A 14,289-nucleotide genomic window follows, 5' to 3' on the forward strand; every position below is an offset into this window, starting at 1 on the left:
GTAAATACTACCATAAAGATATTTTGGCAGCAATCCTAAACCTCCAGAACCTCGTGGTATTTGGCATATTTTGAAGTGGGGTAAAATAAATTTCATGGTCTTTTGATTATCCACACACTCCATTAGGTTCCAGAGATTTAGTAAATACCACAGAAATGATGATATATCAACATTTGAGGTTTTTTTTTCCTTCCCCCACTGTGAACTAGGCCACAAAATTAACAGGCCTTTTTAAAGAAAACTCATACAGCAAATGACCTCCTATAGTGAACACTGCTTTCCTATTCTCCCTTGGAAACTTCTCAAACAGCTCACCCTGCAATTTTTTCTAGGAAAACTGCATGTCCCAAGTAAAGAAAAACAAAGACTGCAATGGACACAGCAATCACTAGGGATTTACCCTCCTGCATACACCAAACTCCCAGAAGAAAGTTTACTGGTGAGGCTGACCACCCATGAAAATGACCACCGCATGGCACTTCAGTGGGGAAGGGAGATGGGGAAATCTGCAGAGGCATCCTCAGATTCCCAGTGTACCCACATCTTTTGTGGTAGCATAACTATTCTGGTTAGGGTTCAGAACTTTTTATTCCAGTATGGTTGCATCCGAAAAAGCCCTCTCATGAGCACCATTTACTGATATGAAAGTGTCTCATAATATTCATCCAACCCTCCATCTACACTGGGGTAATTAACACTGGTATAATACAGACAGAACAACTTTTACTGCTTGCATAAATCCCAGTTCTGTTTTCCCAGGTTTGTGCAGACTGTGCAGTGTCTCCTGACACTGCTGTCCAGGACTCGAGCGATTTTAAATGAATTCTCCAAGAACCTGAAAAATACTTGACCAACCCTTGCTGAACTCCGAGGTATGGATGCTAAACCACTCTGGACACTCTTGTGAGCGAGCCAAAGGCCAGGTCACGCGTGTCGCCGCAGCAGCCGGCATGCTGCCACGCGCTACGTCCGGACCCATTTTCACCCTCCAGCCGCAGCAAGGCCGTGTCCCTCGAAAGGCAGCACGACCCCAGCATGGGACCGGTTCGTCGGGGACCTGACGACTGCTCTTCTTCTGCGAGCAGAGCTCACTATCGTATCCCACCCATAATCCCTCACAGCAATGTTAATAAAGAATCGATACCTAAAATTAACTTAGTTTTAATAAGGCTTTAATCCGCTTCCGTAACAGCCGCCTTCCCCGTCCCCAGCGCCGGCAGCAGCCCAGCCCGCCTCCCTCCCTCGCCCGCGGGCGGGGGCACGGCAGCAGCCTGCGTGCCAGGGCCTGCCCGGCCCCCTCCCCGCCGCCGGGGGGCCGCGCCCGCGGGAGGCGGCTGCCGGGCCGGGCCCCAGGCCGGGGCCGGGGCCGGGGCGGCCCAGCCCGGGCCTGCGGCGCCCTCTGCCGGGTCCCCGCCGGAGCGCCGGGCCGCGGCCCCGGACAGGAGGGAGCGGCGGCCGCAGCGGCAGGGGTGCTTCGGGCGGCGCCGGCAGCCCGGCCTGGCCGCGCCGGGGCTTGCGGCGAGCACGGCCCCCGGGCCCTCCCCTCGTCCGGCCGGGTGTGCCCCGCCGCCGGGCGACCGCGGCCCCTGCCCTCCTGTCGGGCTCCTGTGAGAAAGGCCACAGCCCCCCGCCGCCTCCTGGCCAGGCAAACGCACTCCCTCCCACCGGCCCCACTCGCCTCCAGCCCACTGGCTACATGTTAACGTCGCCTAACGATCGTGTCATATCTCAAGTCTTGTAATCCCAGTCATTTCGCTGTAAGACACCAAATAGAGATCAAAATTTCTGCTTTCTTTATAAATAAAGTTATATTTTCTACAGTAAAAAATACCCAAATAGTACCAATTCTTAGCTGGCGTGATTCAATATTTACTGCTGCCCCTTTCCTGGCTCTTCAATCCTCATCACTTTTCAGTGATGCAGGGAGCCCGGTAATTAGCCCCTTCTCTTGTCATCACTCTCAGAACACGCTCTAGTCACGATACCTGGATTTTATACAGCCAAGGTCTCAAAGTACTGAGCAGAAAAGATAACTGTCTCACCCACCACAATATAGGAAAACTGTACATCAGCTTGCAACAAGCAGCCAGGGGCTGTAGAGAGTCCAGATCATCACAATGCTGGTGAGAAACCTACCCACTCGATGCCCTTTTGCACATACACCGAAATATAAGAAGTTCCATTTAAATACAAGAACAAACTTCCGTACTGCGAGGGTGACCAAACGCTGGCACAGGTTGCCCAGAGAGGCTGTGGAGTCTCCGAGATACCCAAAATGCAACCGTACACAGCCCTGAGCAGCGAGCTCCAGCTGACCCTGCTTTGAGCAGAGGGGTTCGACTAGACCATCTCCAGAGGTGCCCACCACCCCAGTCACCCCGACTCCGTGACCACACTGCCAAGCTCTAGGTGTGGGACACTGCTGAGTTTTGAGGGTTAGCAGCCAGAGAAAATACCTTGAAATTCTTGTCGACAGAATTCCTTCTGGAGAGATTAGGTAAGCAAAAACCTTGCATTCCTCCAAATTAAATGCAATAAAATATTAATACACACTATAATTATAGCAGTAGCTTTTCTTTTTTTTTTAACCTGGAACAGTTTCTCACCTTACAGAGCTGATCATTCTCCTCTTTGACAGGCTGAGAATTAAGATTTGTGCAGGAGTCCGAGTCTGATATCTCCAGTAAGCTGTCGTCATTTCCTGATCCATCACACCTCTCGGTAGAATCACTATCCTTCTCCCAATCAATGAACTCTGATTCGTCTAAAATAAGAATATTTGTAAAAAGAATTTTTCTTAATCACCATGTATTTATTATTCATAAGCATGAAGTCAAACAATTACCCCTCACTTGGGGAAAAAGTGCAAAGTTGTTTTTTACGTATGTTCAACTGATCTTTACATTTAACTATTCTGTGATCCTATCTCTCAAAATCCTACCAGCAGATAGTAGAAGCTTCTGTGAAGAAAGATATACAAATTACATTAGGAAAAAAAAAGATTTCAAAGTACTGCCCATAAGGAGGCAGTATATTTAACTGCTTAGGTAGGTAGGGGCTTTTTAGTTTACTTTTCCTAGATTTTCGTTAGGGTTTTTTTTTGCCCAGTTGCATTGTGTCTTCCAAATGCACTTGTTCAGAATTAACTGTTCTAAGCAAATACTTAAGTGACCTGGCACAGCTGAAAACTTGGCATAAGCTAGCATCTACTGTAAGTGGTAACCCCCACAGCGAAATTAAAAAGCTTGTTGAAATGATCACCTCCAAACACCATGGCTGAATACACAGGTCTCCAAATCAAACCTCTAAGGATGTCAGACAGAGGATTGTTTAGGATAATAGAAACAGGCACAAAAATAGCATTTAAAAAAAAAAAAAACCACAACAAAGTAGCAATAAAAGATAGAGATGCAGAACAGTCCCTCCACCATCCTCATGACCAGGTGGTGTTTAATGCAACTCCAGAAGTCCACTCATATCTCCAAGGATCCCTTTAAGGCAGTGGAAGCCTGAGTAGCCATAGCAGGCCCACTACCCTTCAGGTCTAAGTGACTGAGAGGAAGAATCTCATTGTGTTTTGTACAAATGAGCATGTTTGGAGGAGGGATGAAAGCTTTTTGATATTGCTTTTTTGCTTCTGTAAATGTCACATTTCTAACACTCAAAGAGTCAGGCACAGGGGAGAGACAGCACAGAAAGGCGGCACCTGCAGAGCACTCCAGGAATCCGTACAGATCCGTGGAACTGTGGCAGTACCTTCTGGACTTGGCAGTGCTACTACAGTCTAACTCACTAGTTTCTTCATGGAGGTTCCAAACTCTGAAGTCACCCAGACAAATAACCACACAGCTTTGGTGTTGCCTGCTTTTTCATGCGTGTGAATGCATTTCTAACTACAAGAAAGCTTCATCAGAAATTTTAGACACAGACATAGGCAACCAGGTTGCACAAAGAGGAGTCTCTTGAAGCTGTGCGGCAAGCTGCATGCAACTTGCAACAGCAGTATAAATTCCTTAATAAGAGACGAGACAATCAGTTTTATCTTGTCACACTAAAGTACTAACAGTCTTGTTTCTGAAAGTGAACTTCAGGTCAAAGGGCACATCACTTCAAAATACTTTCTCAGCTATTATCCCCATACTTAGAACTGCACATATATATGTACACATGGAGATACACGCGTACAATACAATAACTAGTGTATATGACAGTTACTTGAAAAAGCATGGAAATTAGAGTTCTTTTACTCCCCACTGCTTTCAATAAGTATTTTGGGTTTAGAAGAAAAACAGGAGATGATCAGATTTCCTCAGTACCCTCAAGTAGATACATAATGCATCAGAGTTTCTTCATTTACACAGAGAAACCAAATTTTGCTATCTTACAAGAGTAAAAATAAGCCTGTGTATTGTCTCTTAAAAAAAAGAGCATTAAAGATTAAAACCTGCAGGATATACTTGCAGGAGATAAGTGCAATAGAATTATATTAATGGCAGGTTAGAAAGATTCCTGGTAAGTATTAAATTGCAGTCTAGAAAATGGACAGTCCTTCCATTTCAAAAATAAGGAAAGGAAATTACTAGGAATTACAAAAGATGACCATCAGATACATCAATGACAGCATTAAATGAGTGACAAAAGTATGGATGAAAGAATCAGCTCACAGTGGTGCTTGAACACTTTGCCAGACGTCCAGATGTGACGTCTAGCTGTAACGTCTAGTTGTAACACTTCAGGTCTAACTGAAGTATTATGTACCTAACCTGATTTCTTTTTCTTGAAGTAGTCACACTGAAAATACTTCCTAACAAGTTCTAATGCAAATTAAACATTTTCCTAATTAACGCTTATGTAATGGAGCACACAAGTAAAGATTTTTCTGTCTTCAGCCACACTTTTTAATTAGTTTCTCTTACTTCTGTCATCCCCTGCTCCATGAACTAGAACGCCAGCCCTAAGAACAAAACTCGTGGTTGCTCGCACAATACAGCTAACAGGGGAAGCAAGGAATACCGTGTACCAAAATGAAAACTTACACCCCAGAACATGATGCTATCTACAGCTGCACAGCCTGCCCCATCTAGTCGGTAGATGCAGGCAGCAAGATCACCAGTAGAACAGGGCAGGCAGAGAAGGCTGTTCACGACCCCAGAATCTGTACCACAGCACAGAGAAGGAAATGGTACAAATAAACTGTAGTATACTGAAATGAATAGACATGCTTTACTCGATGTAATCTGCCCAACTATGCTCCTTTACTCCAAGGTTTAAAATTTTTGTACATAATTTATACTAAAAGCTTATTCCATACTCGGATGAAATTGATGAAAAAAACACTGATTTGACTGAAATAGGATCAGATCATGTCATTTTGTCAGAATGACCTCAAAGAATTTTCTTTATAGCACTTGAAGTTGACAGAAGGTTTCTTGACAAATCTTAATGTGCTTAAACTTACCTTCACTACTACTGTCGTCTAACAAGAAATCAGGTCTGCTAGGTGATTCCTCTGTTTTAGAAGCATGACTCTTTTTGCTGTGCAACCTTGTAATCAATGTTTTCCTTTCATCACCTGAAAAATCACTGCCACTAGAGGTCCATATTATGTCCTCAGCCTCCTTAGAGCTTTCAGCAGCAGCAGACCCTATCAAAAAGAATTGTAGTGTCAGATTGCTACATAAACACGATATTGTTAAATTTAAAATTCTTAACAATTAAACTATATTATTTTTGAACAGGGAAGAAAATTATCAGTTTTGTCACCAGGCATCAGTGATTAATACTGGAGCATTAACTCACCTGTATTTCTTATACATACACACATTATTTTCATTTTGGTTCTCCACAATAAATGCTAACACTTCATTTTATATGATGAGGCTATTAATTAGTCCTTCAGCAGAGTGAGGGCAAGTAATGACTGTCTGACATATAGTCCTCTACACACAGTCCTCGTGCTCCTGCACATGCCCTTTCAAAATAGTAAGTGGCTTAAATAAAGACTCCTTTGAATTCTGGGTTTGGGATTTCTCTGACTTTATACAATGAATAACAAATGAATAGAAGTATGTCATCAGCAGAGGTGACTTTCCAGTTTTGTCCTGAGAGCAAAAAATTTTAGGAATTCAGGAACTTTTCAGGAATAACGAAGAATAGCTGTGGTGTGTTTGAAGTGAGACATTTATATTCAAAGTACCTTTCTCTATCATTTTAATAACAAAAGCAAGGAGAAAAGAAATAATGCTTAGCAGTGGAGCACGCAGAATTAGCAATCATATAAAGGCAGAATTTTCCACTTTCTACCAAAGTTTCTTAGATAAATGGGAAGTTAGACTGTTACTGCGGATTTGGAATTTGGCAGGAGGGCCCAGAATAGAGAAACACAACTATACCTCCTCCTGCAACACACAGAGGTTCTTTTCAGAAATCTGATTTTGAACCCCAAAAAGGAAGGCAAAAGGTCATTCACTTAACTCCAACAGAGGCAGCACAAATGCTGGAGCAAGTAGAAATACAAAGACTGAAGAAACCACTGCCCCCTCTTTCTTTCCTTGCCTCTGGACTCAGAAGGGAAAGAACTGAAGGGAGTCGGTAAGTCCTCCTAGTCCTCTTTATTATGCCTAGAGTTCTTTCTTTTTCACAACATTAAACAGACTTGGGTGCATACAGAAGACTGTGAAAGCACAAGGTTGACAAAATTCTGTTTATCTGTTGCTCACACTTACAAAATGTATGTTTTCTCTCATGCTTGCCTGTCTGCCTCTAGCAGAAGAATTATTTCAACCTCTATCTAGACAGCTAAGTGTTGTTTTTCATTCCCTCCTCTTAAAAATGTGAAGAATTTAAATACCCCATCCCTGTTAGAACATGCACTATATACGGCATTAGTGATGCTTCTTTCAAGAGCAATAGCTGAAGTGCCTGCAGCTTTGCAGGATATACTTCTGGCACTCTAGGTGAATAGAGCAGTCCAGTCACAATAGCATCATGACTGTGTCTCTTATCAAAATTAGCTCCTGATTACAATAGCAGCAGAAGAAAGCAAGTAGTATTTTGAGCCAACTTCTGCCTTGATAAAGGGCAAAACAACGTGACAATCTGCTGCCAAGGCTAACATGAAATAGTTACAACATACCTGCTGCACTTTCAGCAGATGTTAACAGTGGTCCAAAATGCTTCTTAATCCTGGATTTCTTATCAGTCGGTCTCAGAGACTACATTAAAAAGAGACAGAGAGAGATTTTATCACCAAGACATTAAAGACAATTTTAACATGTAGTAATATACTCAAAACTGTTGTTACCCACCCACCACAACTTAATAGCACAATTTCAGATTAGTTTTTCTATCTTCTACTACACTGCGATTTAATGAGTGAGGTAATAAAGCGTGTGAACAGTAATAAAAAAAGCTGATTTTTCTTTTTTTTTTTGAAAATAGAAACTTACTGTGACTAGGACAAGAATCACATCTGACCTTGAGAAGAAAAGCAGCCAGTATTTTCAGCATTAAAATGTCAAAACTGGGCAGGAAGAGAACGCTTGATAAAGCATATGCCCTATTAAAAGGTTACAGAAAGAAGCACTTGGTGGCCCTGTCTCTGATTTTATTAAATCCCACATGCTGTGTGACACCGTGACTGCTCAGTACCAGAAGAAGCAGCAGAAAAGCAACTTGGTTAAAGACTATTTTCAGCACAAAGCACTTCTCTCTCAGAGCTGACTGAACCTCTCTGTTCATGACCAATAAGACCAACGCACACACAAAAAATTAAGCATAATTTGATATATTGTCCAAAAGAGCATCTGCACCAAGATCCACATCTGCAGGGTCATCAAAAAGCAGGATTTTCTACAGTGAATTCATTATTGCAAACACACTCTTTAGATCTATCAAAAAATCTTCAGATGCAAACAAGAGTCTTTTTGTTCCACATTTTTTAGGAAATACAGTACTCCATCCCAAATGATTGATTACTTTTGTATCCTTCAGTGTATTATTGAAATTTTCCAAATGATAAGTGCTATCTAGAACATGACATATTAATGTATGCTCAGAAAATTACACTTACAAGTTAAGACAATCCCCTTACTTTTGCCTACTTTGACTGTTATAACAATATGCTGTTAACTGGGAAACAACACAAAAAAGTGCAACATCTTAAAATTCAGTCAAGCATGGAAATCGGTTTAACTGTCAGTCTGCATCTCTCTCTTACACCATTAAGTAAGCCAGCATTTTACCTCCGGTGCTGAAGTGCTCTGAAAACCATCCCCACACCTAAGCCACGCACGGGAAATCGAAGTAGCAGCCACTGATGTCCTGACATTTGTTTTTTTCAGCTGTAGGGGTGCCTCATCTGGGAAGGGTGTGCATTCTGCATTCCAAAATCGCTTCCGCTATGAGGAAAAACAAACCCATTAAAACCACCATGTACACATAATTCTTCCCAAATGAGCTTTACTCAATCTAGACAGCCCCTTTTTCTGAATGCTTAGAGATATAAATTCCAGTTTTTAATGAAAAAAAGTCCTTAATGCTTGAAACCATATTTTATGCAACACCATATAACAACCACCACCCCAATGTCATGGGTAAATTTAATTTTTCATAAGTACACTCTTTCTCTTGACCTAAGTTATAGTTGTAGTACCTGCTAGCTGCCCAGTGAAGCTGAAAATATTATCCTGAACAGGAACAGCTCAGTAAAATACATTTTAACTAAATAATTCCTTCAAACTCACATTTAATCTGATTGAATTCTATATTACGAAGGCGGGCAAAACTAGATAACCACTATTCAGCTCTCCATTAAAAACCAACCAAACAAAAAAACCCAGACTCTTTCAACTTTCAAAATTACATTGGTTTTCACAACTATTTCCCAAAAAATGGCAGATGAAGTGTTGCATTCCCCTTACATGGGATGCTGGAAGTCATATGGACTATTAGATAAGTCACGAAACAGGATGCTGATTAGCATCCACTGCTCATTTCATGCAATAGATTTTAGCCTCTGAAAAAAGATGAAGCTGAGAGAATTGGTTGTTATCACATCCAAAGTTATCTTTAAGATTCTACATCAGTTTATACATATAAATTGATCTTGAGCACGACAAACAGCCCACTCTGCTACTAACACTTATCTTACAAAATGCTGACTATATTATCTGCCTGAATATGTCTTTCTTCTTTCGATATACTGTCTCTCAAGAAACTACAGTTTCTACCTATATTTAAGAATTACTCCAAAGTTATGTTGATCAGCACATACATTTTCAGCCAAACTGGTCAATCAGGACTGTACCATACATGTTGAACTAAGAAACGTATGCCAAAAAAAAAAAGCTTTGGCAATTTTTGTCTTTTTTGTAAATGATAAAGTGTATTTGCTTCCTCTAAATCTTTTGAGTGCTCACAAAAATAGTGAGTACTTTTATATTTTTAATATATCTATATATATATTAAAATGTTATATATCTATATCTTATATACAAGTATAATTATTTCTCATATATAAATTTAATAAAATATTTCAATCATAACTAGATTATTATAGTAAATATAACAAATATTTTCAATATTAAAATATTTTATTATATATGGATACAAAAATATACTTTATTTCTTAAAAATACATATATTTTTATATATATATATAAAACCAAGTACTTTCCAAAAGCATATAGCAAGCAGCATCTTCCTTCACCCCTCTGGTCAGCTATTGTCACATGGTGAGAAGACAGAGTAAAACAAATGGGCTTTGCATTTTCCCCTGATGGCAGCCAACCTTGCTAAGAGCCTCTCCTAAAATCGCTGCGGGTATTTATACCGCAAAGCGGCTACTACAGGAGGTCCAAAGTCAAACTGTCCCCATAACTGCTCCCACCAATATATAAATGAGAAGTGCACCCTTGAATCTGATGTGGTATTAAATAAGGAATGAAAGGCACTTTAACAAGGACACAATGTCATGTAGGGAGGCTATGACAGTTTAAACAAGAAGGGTTAACACAAAAAGAATTTAAATCCTGCTTTCCTCCCAGTGAGGACGCTGGCCCAAGCCTCCATTTCCAGAGGGCTTCAACATGGATCGCTACATTGTGCTATCCTCTCCGTAAGTCCTCCTGCCTCTGCACAGCGAAAAGCACGGACAGGGAAAATACTACTGACTGAAATGTGTCAAGACTCATTTTTTGGTTCTGCGTCAAAATGTCACAGCAAGACTTTCCTCCAGTTGGAGACGTTTGCTTCACCTCTGTGTCCCCCAGAGTGAATGACTTCTGCCAGGCTCAGCGTTAACGGTACAGCCAGCAGTGCGCCAAGGCTCAAAACCATGCCGTGGCTCTAGTTCACTTTTTTGATTTTGGGGTTTTTTGGGGTTTGGTTGTTTTTGCTGGTGGGTTTGGTTTTTTTTGTTTCTTTTTTTTTTAAACCTTAGCTGGTGCTGGAAGTCTTGCTTATACAAATGTTTTCATAGCTTCAAGATGATTTTGCAAGATACATTTCGGAGATAAAAATTTACAGTGTAAAATGCAGTTCATCTAAGCTTATTTCTTAAATGGGACACTCCAGTTCTGAAGGATGTGTATCTGTGCCAATAACAGCACTACAACTTGCGCATGGGTTTACAATACATTGCTTCTGATGGTCAATTAAAAGCAGAAACAGTTGCAAACAAGTGAAAAAGCCACACAAGTGTACACAAAGAGAGTTACATAAAACAAGGCTTCGTAATATATTTCTATTGTTAGGAATCCCAATAAACATAGAACTAAAGAATCACTCTTAAGTTTCTCACCCATGCTATTCTTAAAATCATTAAATACCCTGACAGACAGAACCTCTCTATTTCTCTATGCTGTGCAATACCAACAGAGCAAAGAAAGAGCACGGCATAAGAGGCAGGGGACAAACAGCACAACGTGGCAGCTGAGGTACAGCCAGTGGTGCACAACTGTCAAGACTTGGGAAGGGAATGCTGAATAAAGACAGGCAGGAGAAAAGCTACACACTAATTCCCTCCCGCTAGGTAAGAAGGGTTAGAGTGCGTATAGAAAGGCTCTGCTTACAGCTTATAAGATTAAAAAAATGCTAATATGAATACAACAAATAGATGTGCTTATGCTTAGACAATGTAGATGGTTATGCTCATATTTAGATTGTCAGAGTGCAATGTGAAGTGGCACTGGGAGTGACTTTTAAGCAGCTGGGAAAATTCCTTTGGAGGCACCAGACAGTCATGGCTGTGACAGGCAAAAAGAGAGTTTTAAGAGGTAATGTTGTTAATGATGAAGGGTGTTATTTAATCCTTCACTTCACTAGCCTGGATAAGGACAGGACCGCTCAGGTTTTCAGAGCAGCACTACAGGGTCGTCTCAGTGCAGGTGATCTCACGACAAACCAGAAACAACTGAAGTCTCCTCTCCTCCTTCTCCTTCCCAAGCACTCTGCACTCACCAGACTCTGTGCAGACATAGTGACAAAGAACCAAACCAGCAGAAATAATCTTTGGGAAGAAGAACTAGTTATCTACAGCTGGCACAGTGGCAGAGGAAAGCATACAAGGACCAGTGGGACCACTCCAGCAGCTGCTTGACACCGTATCAGCTTAATTACAACCTGAAGAACCATCAGCACAGCTGAAAGCTCTGGTTAATTATCTCTTTGTCTCACCACACGTCCTGCTCCTGAGGTAGATGAAAATATGAGTTTCTGTTACCACCGCACAGAAATTTATAGCCACTATAGTCACTGAGAAAAAACAAAAATGGTTCCTCAAGTCCCAGAACAAGAAAGTAAAGAAATACACCCTCTACATAAGATGTTCTTCAGCTACCACAAATTTCTGGCAGACAGCATTTGGAGGGAAGGCAAAGAGGACTTGATTGTTGATACTGACAGCAGGGACTTACAGCTCTGTGCCTTTAACGCAGATACCTTCCACCATTTCCCACATCCTACACCACCTTAAAAAGAAATTGAAAAAACAAACCCTAAAGATAACTCCCCTCGTCCCAAACTCCTTGACAGTTAAATTGCTCCATACAAATATCTGATGTGAACTCTGGAAATTGGACCTACAGCTTCAATCCACAGTTATTGAGGGGGGAGTTAGTCATAGTAGCACTGCATGCGTGCATATATACATATGGGTGCATGTATACATGTACATACACACCCCGGGTGCATGTATACATGTACATACACACCCCAAACATTTTCTTTAAAGAAAAAATATGCCATGTAAGAAGTATATGAAAATTCAATATGCCTAAAGTAATGTTTACGTGCAAGTATAAATGTAAAGCACACAGATCGCCGTCTACAGCTTTCTCACAAGGGCAGGAGGAGGAGGAGGGACAGGAGCTGATCTCCTCTCTCTGGTGACTGATAACAGGACCCGAGGGAATGGCAGGAAGATGTGTCAGGGGATGTTTAGGCTGGATATTAGGAAAAGGTTCTTCACCCAGAGGGTGGTGGAGCACTGGCACAGGCTCCCCAGGGAGGCAGTCACGGCGCCAAGCCTGACGCTGTTCAAGAAGCATTTGGACAACGCCCTCAGAGATCTGGTGTGAATTTGGGGTTGTCTGTGCAGGGACACGAGTTGGACTTGATGATCCTTGTGGGTCCCTTCCAACTCAGGACATTCTGATTCTGTGAAATCTATTTTTATCAAAAATCTGTAACATGAACATTGCGTGCAACCGAAAGAGTTAGATATATAGATATGAATTTTACAAGACATGCAATTCAGAAGAAAAGTTTTCAAGGACAAGTGACACCAGAGGGTTCCCTCTGGACAAAGGCTACAACCCAAAGAATAGGAAGGAAACATTGTGACCACACTTTCCACATGCAGCTAGCGTTGCCACATTTCAAATGACAAATGCAGTCCAGTAGCCAGGAGGCCAGCTGCCAGGCGGCATGGCCACAGGCCCAGGAGCAGGGGCGAGTGAGCTGGGAGCGGCCCTGCAGGGCCCCTGTTTGGCTCTCTGCATTGGGCACAGTGGGACAGTGCCCCTGCTGGGGAGGGCACCATCTCCCTTCCCTGTGGGGCCACCGGGGCTGCTGCTCCCCAACACCCTGGCACACAGGGCTGGTGTCCAAGGACCTCTGCCACAGGCATATGCCAGCTGGCATGCAGAAATGGAAAGTTTTAAAGGCTCTTTGCTTCCGCACCAGCCTGCTTCAAGGCAACAGGGAAACTCAGGTTTCAATAAACTTGTTTCTACCAGGAATAAATATTTATAATAAAGCTAATCCGAAGGCCATGCTGTTCCCTAAGAAATGCAGTGACAACAGTAAATTCTCTTAATCTTGAGTCACAAGGTTAATCATCATCTTTTTCCTCTGGCATAAAAATGGGGCACACAAAAATATATCTCAAGTAATTTATTGTTATGCCTGAAGTGTCTAGAAACAAGATATTGGTATTAAAAAAAATAATCACTGAATCAGCCTCAAAAGAGCTAGATCATGTAGACCTGATGTAACGCAAAAATCAAGACTTACTAGAAAACACAGAATCACGCAAATAATCTTGTGGACTGCATAGAGTGTCTGTAGATAAAATACAACCCCTGGAATACTGAGTTAAAAAAGGGGAGGCTAGGATGGCTATCTCACGCAGAAATTGTCTGTTGACCTCTGATCATGAAAGCGCTGCATTTTGTCTCTGGAGCATTTTCTTCTAAAGGAGTGAAAAAAATTAAATTGCTCTTGCTGGTGTCAGTGGAATTAGGATCAAGCCCTCCACATAAAAGGCGCAGCAGGCAATTCTTCCCTCATTACTCCTTCAGTTAAAGGGTAAGTCAGCCTATGTGGTGCGGGTGTGCAGTGAGGAAAAGGGAGACACACTCTGAAAATTCAATAAATATACATAACGATTATGCACCACATGACTAAAAGTAAGGAGGGCTGGTTTTGATTCTTGAACAGATGGTTCTATGTAGAACATTTCCACTCAACCAATCTATATTGCCAAATAAGTAACAAGATTAGTTAACCAGAAGCACCCTGTATGGAGTCACTGGGACTGCGTGTTCAAAGACTACTCACTGCACGGCCCTTCACACTCCAGGCAATCACACTTTCTTGGGGCTGCTCCACAAACCGTTAAATGAATGGTTTGAAATGGAATGAAACCCCAGGAAAACATGACCCAATATATGATCGACCTCATACGCAAGTGGCGTTTCTTTGATACTTCACCTTCTTTAACACAAAAGGGAACATAAGCTGATAAGCAAAAATAATAATAAAACATTTGTTTTACATGAACTCCTC

General features: G+C 41.8%; 1 protein-coding gene across 4 annotated transcripts in view; it reads right to left on the bottom strand.

The window, feature by feature from the left end:
* SPIDR (scaffold protein involved in DNA repair) overlaps positions 1–14,289 on the bottom strand; it is a 210,085-nt gene that overhangs the window by 192,805 nt on the left and 2,991 nt on the right. For all 4 annotated transcript variants that reach the window (XM_064442752.1, XM_064442755.1, XM_064442754.1 and 1 more), the window contains exons 2-5: positions 8,244–8,399; positions 7,136–7,214; positions 5,459–5,644; positions 2,607–2,764 (exon numbers count right to left, since the gene is read on the bottom strand). In XM_064442752.1, the coding sequence (XP_064298822.1) occupies positions 2,607–2,764; positions 5,459–5,644; positions 7,136–7,214; positions 8,244–8,399 (579 nt within the window). The remainder of the gene's footprint in view (positions 1–2,606; positions 2,765–5,458; positions 5,645–7,135; positions 7,215–8,243; positions 8,400–14,289) is intronic.

Source organism: Phalacrocorax carbo, chromosome 2, assembly GCF_963921805.1.
Source record: "Phalacrocorax carbo chromosome 2, bPhaCar2.1, whole genome shotgun sequence".
Classification (NCBI taxonomy): Eukaryota; Metazoa; Chordata; class Aves; order Suliformes; family Phalacrocoracidae; genus Phalacrocorax; species Phalacrocorax carbo.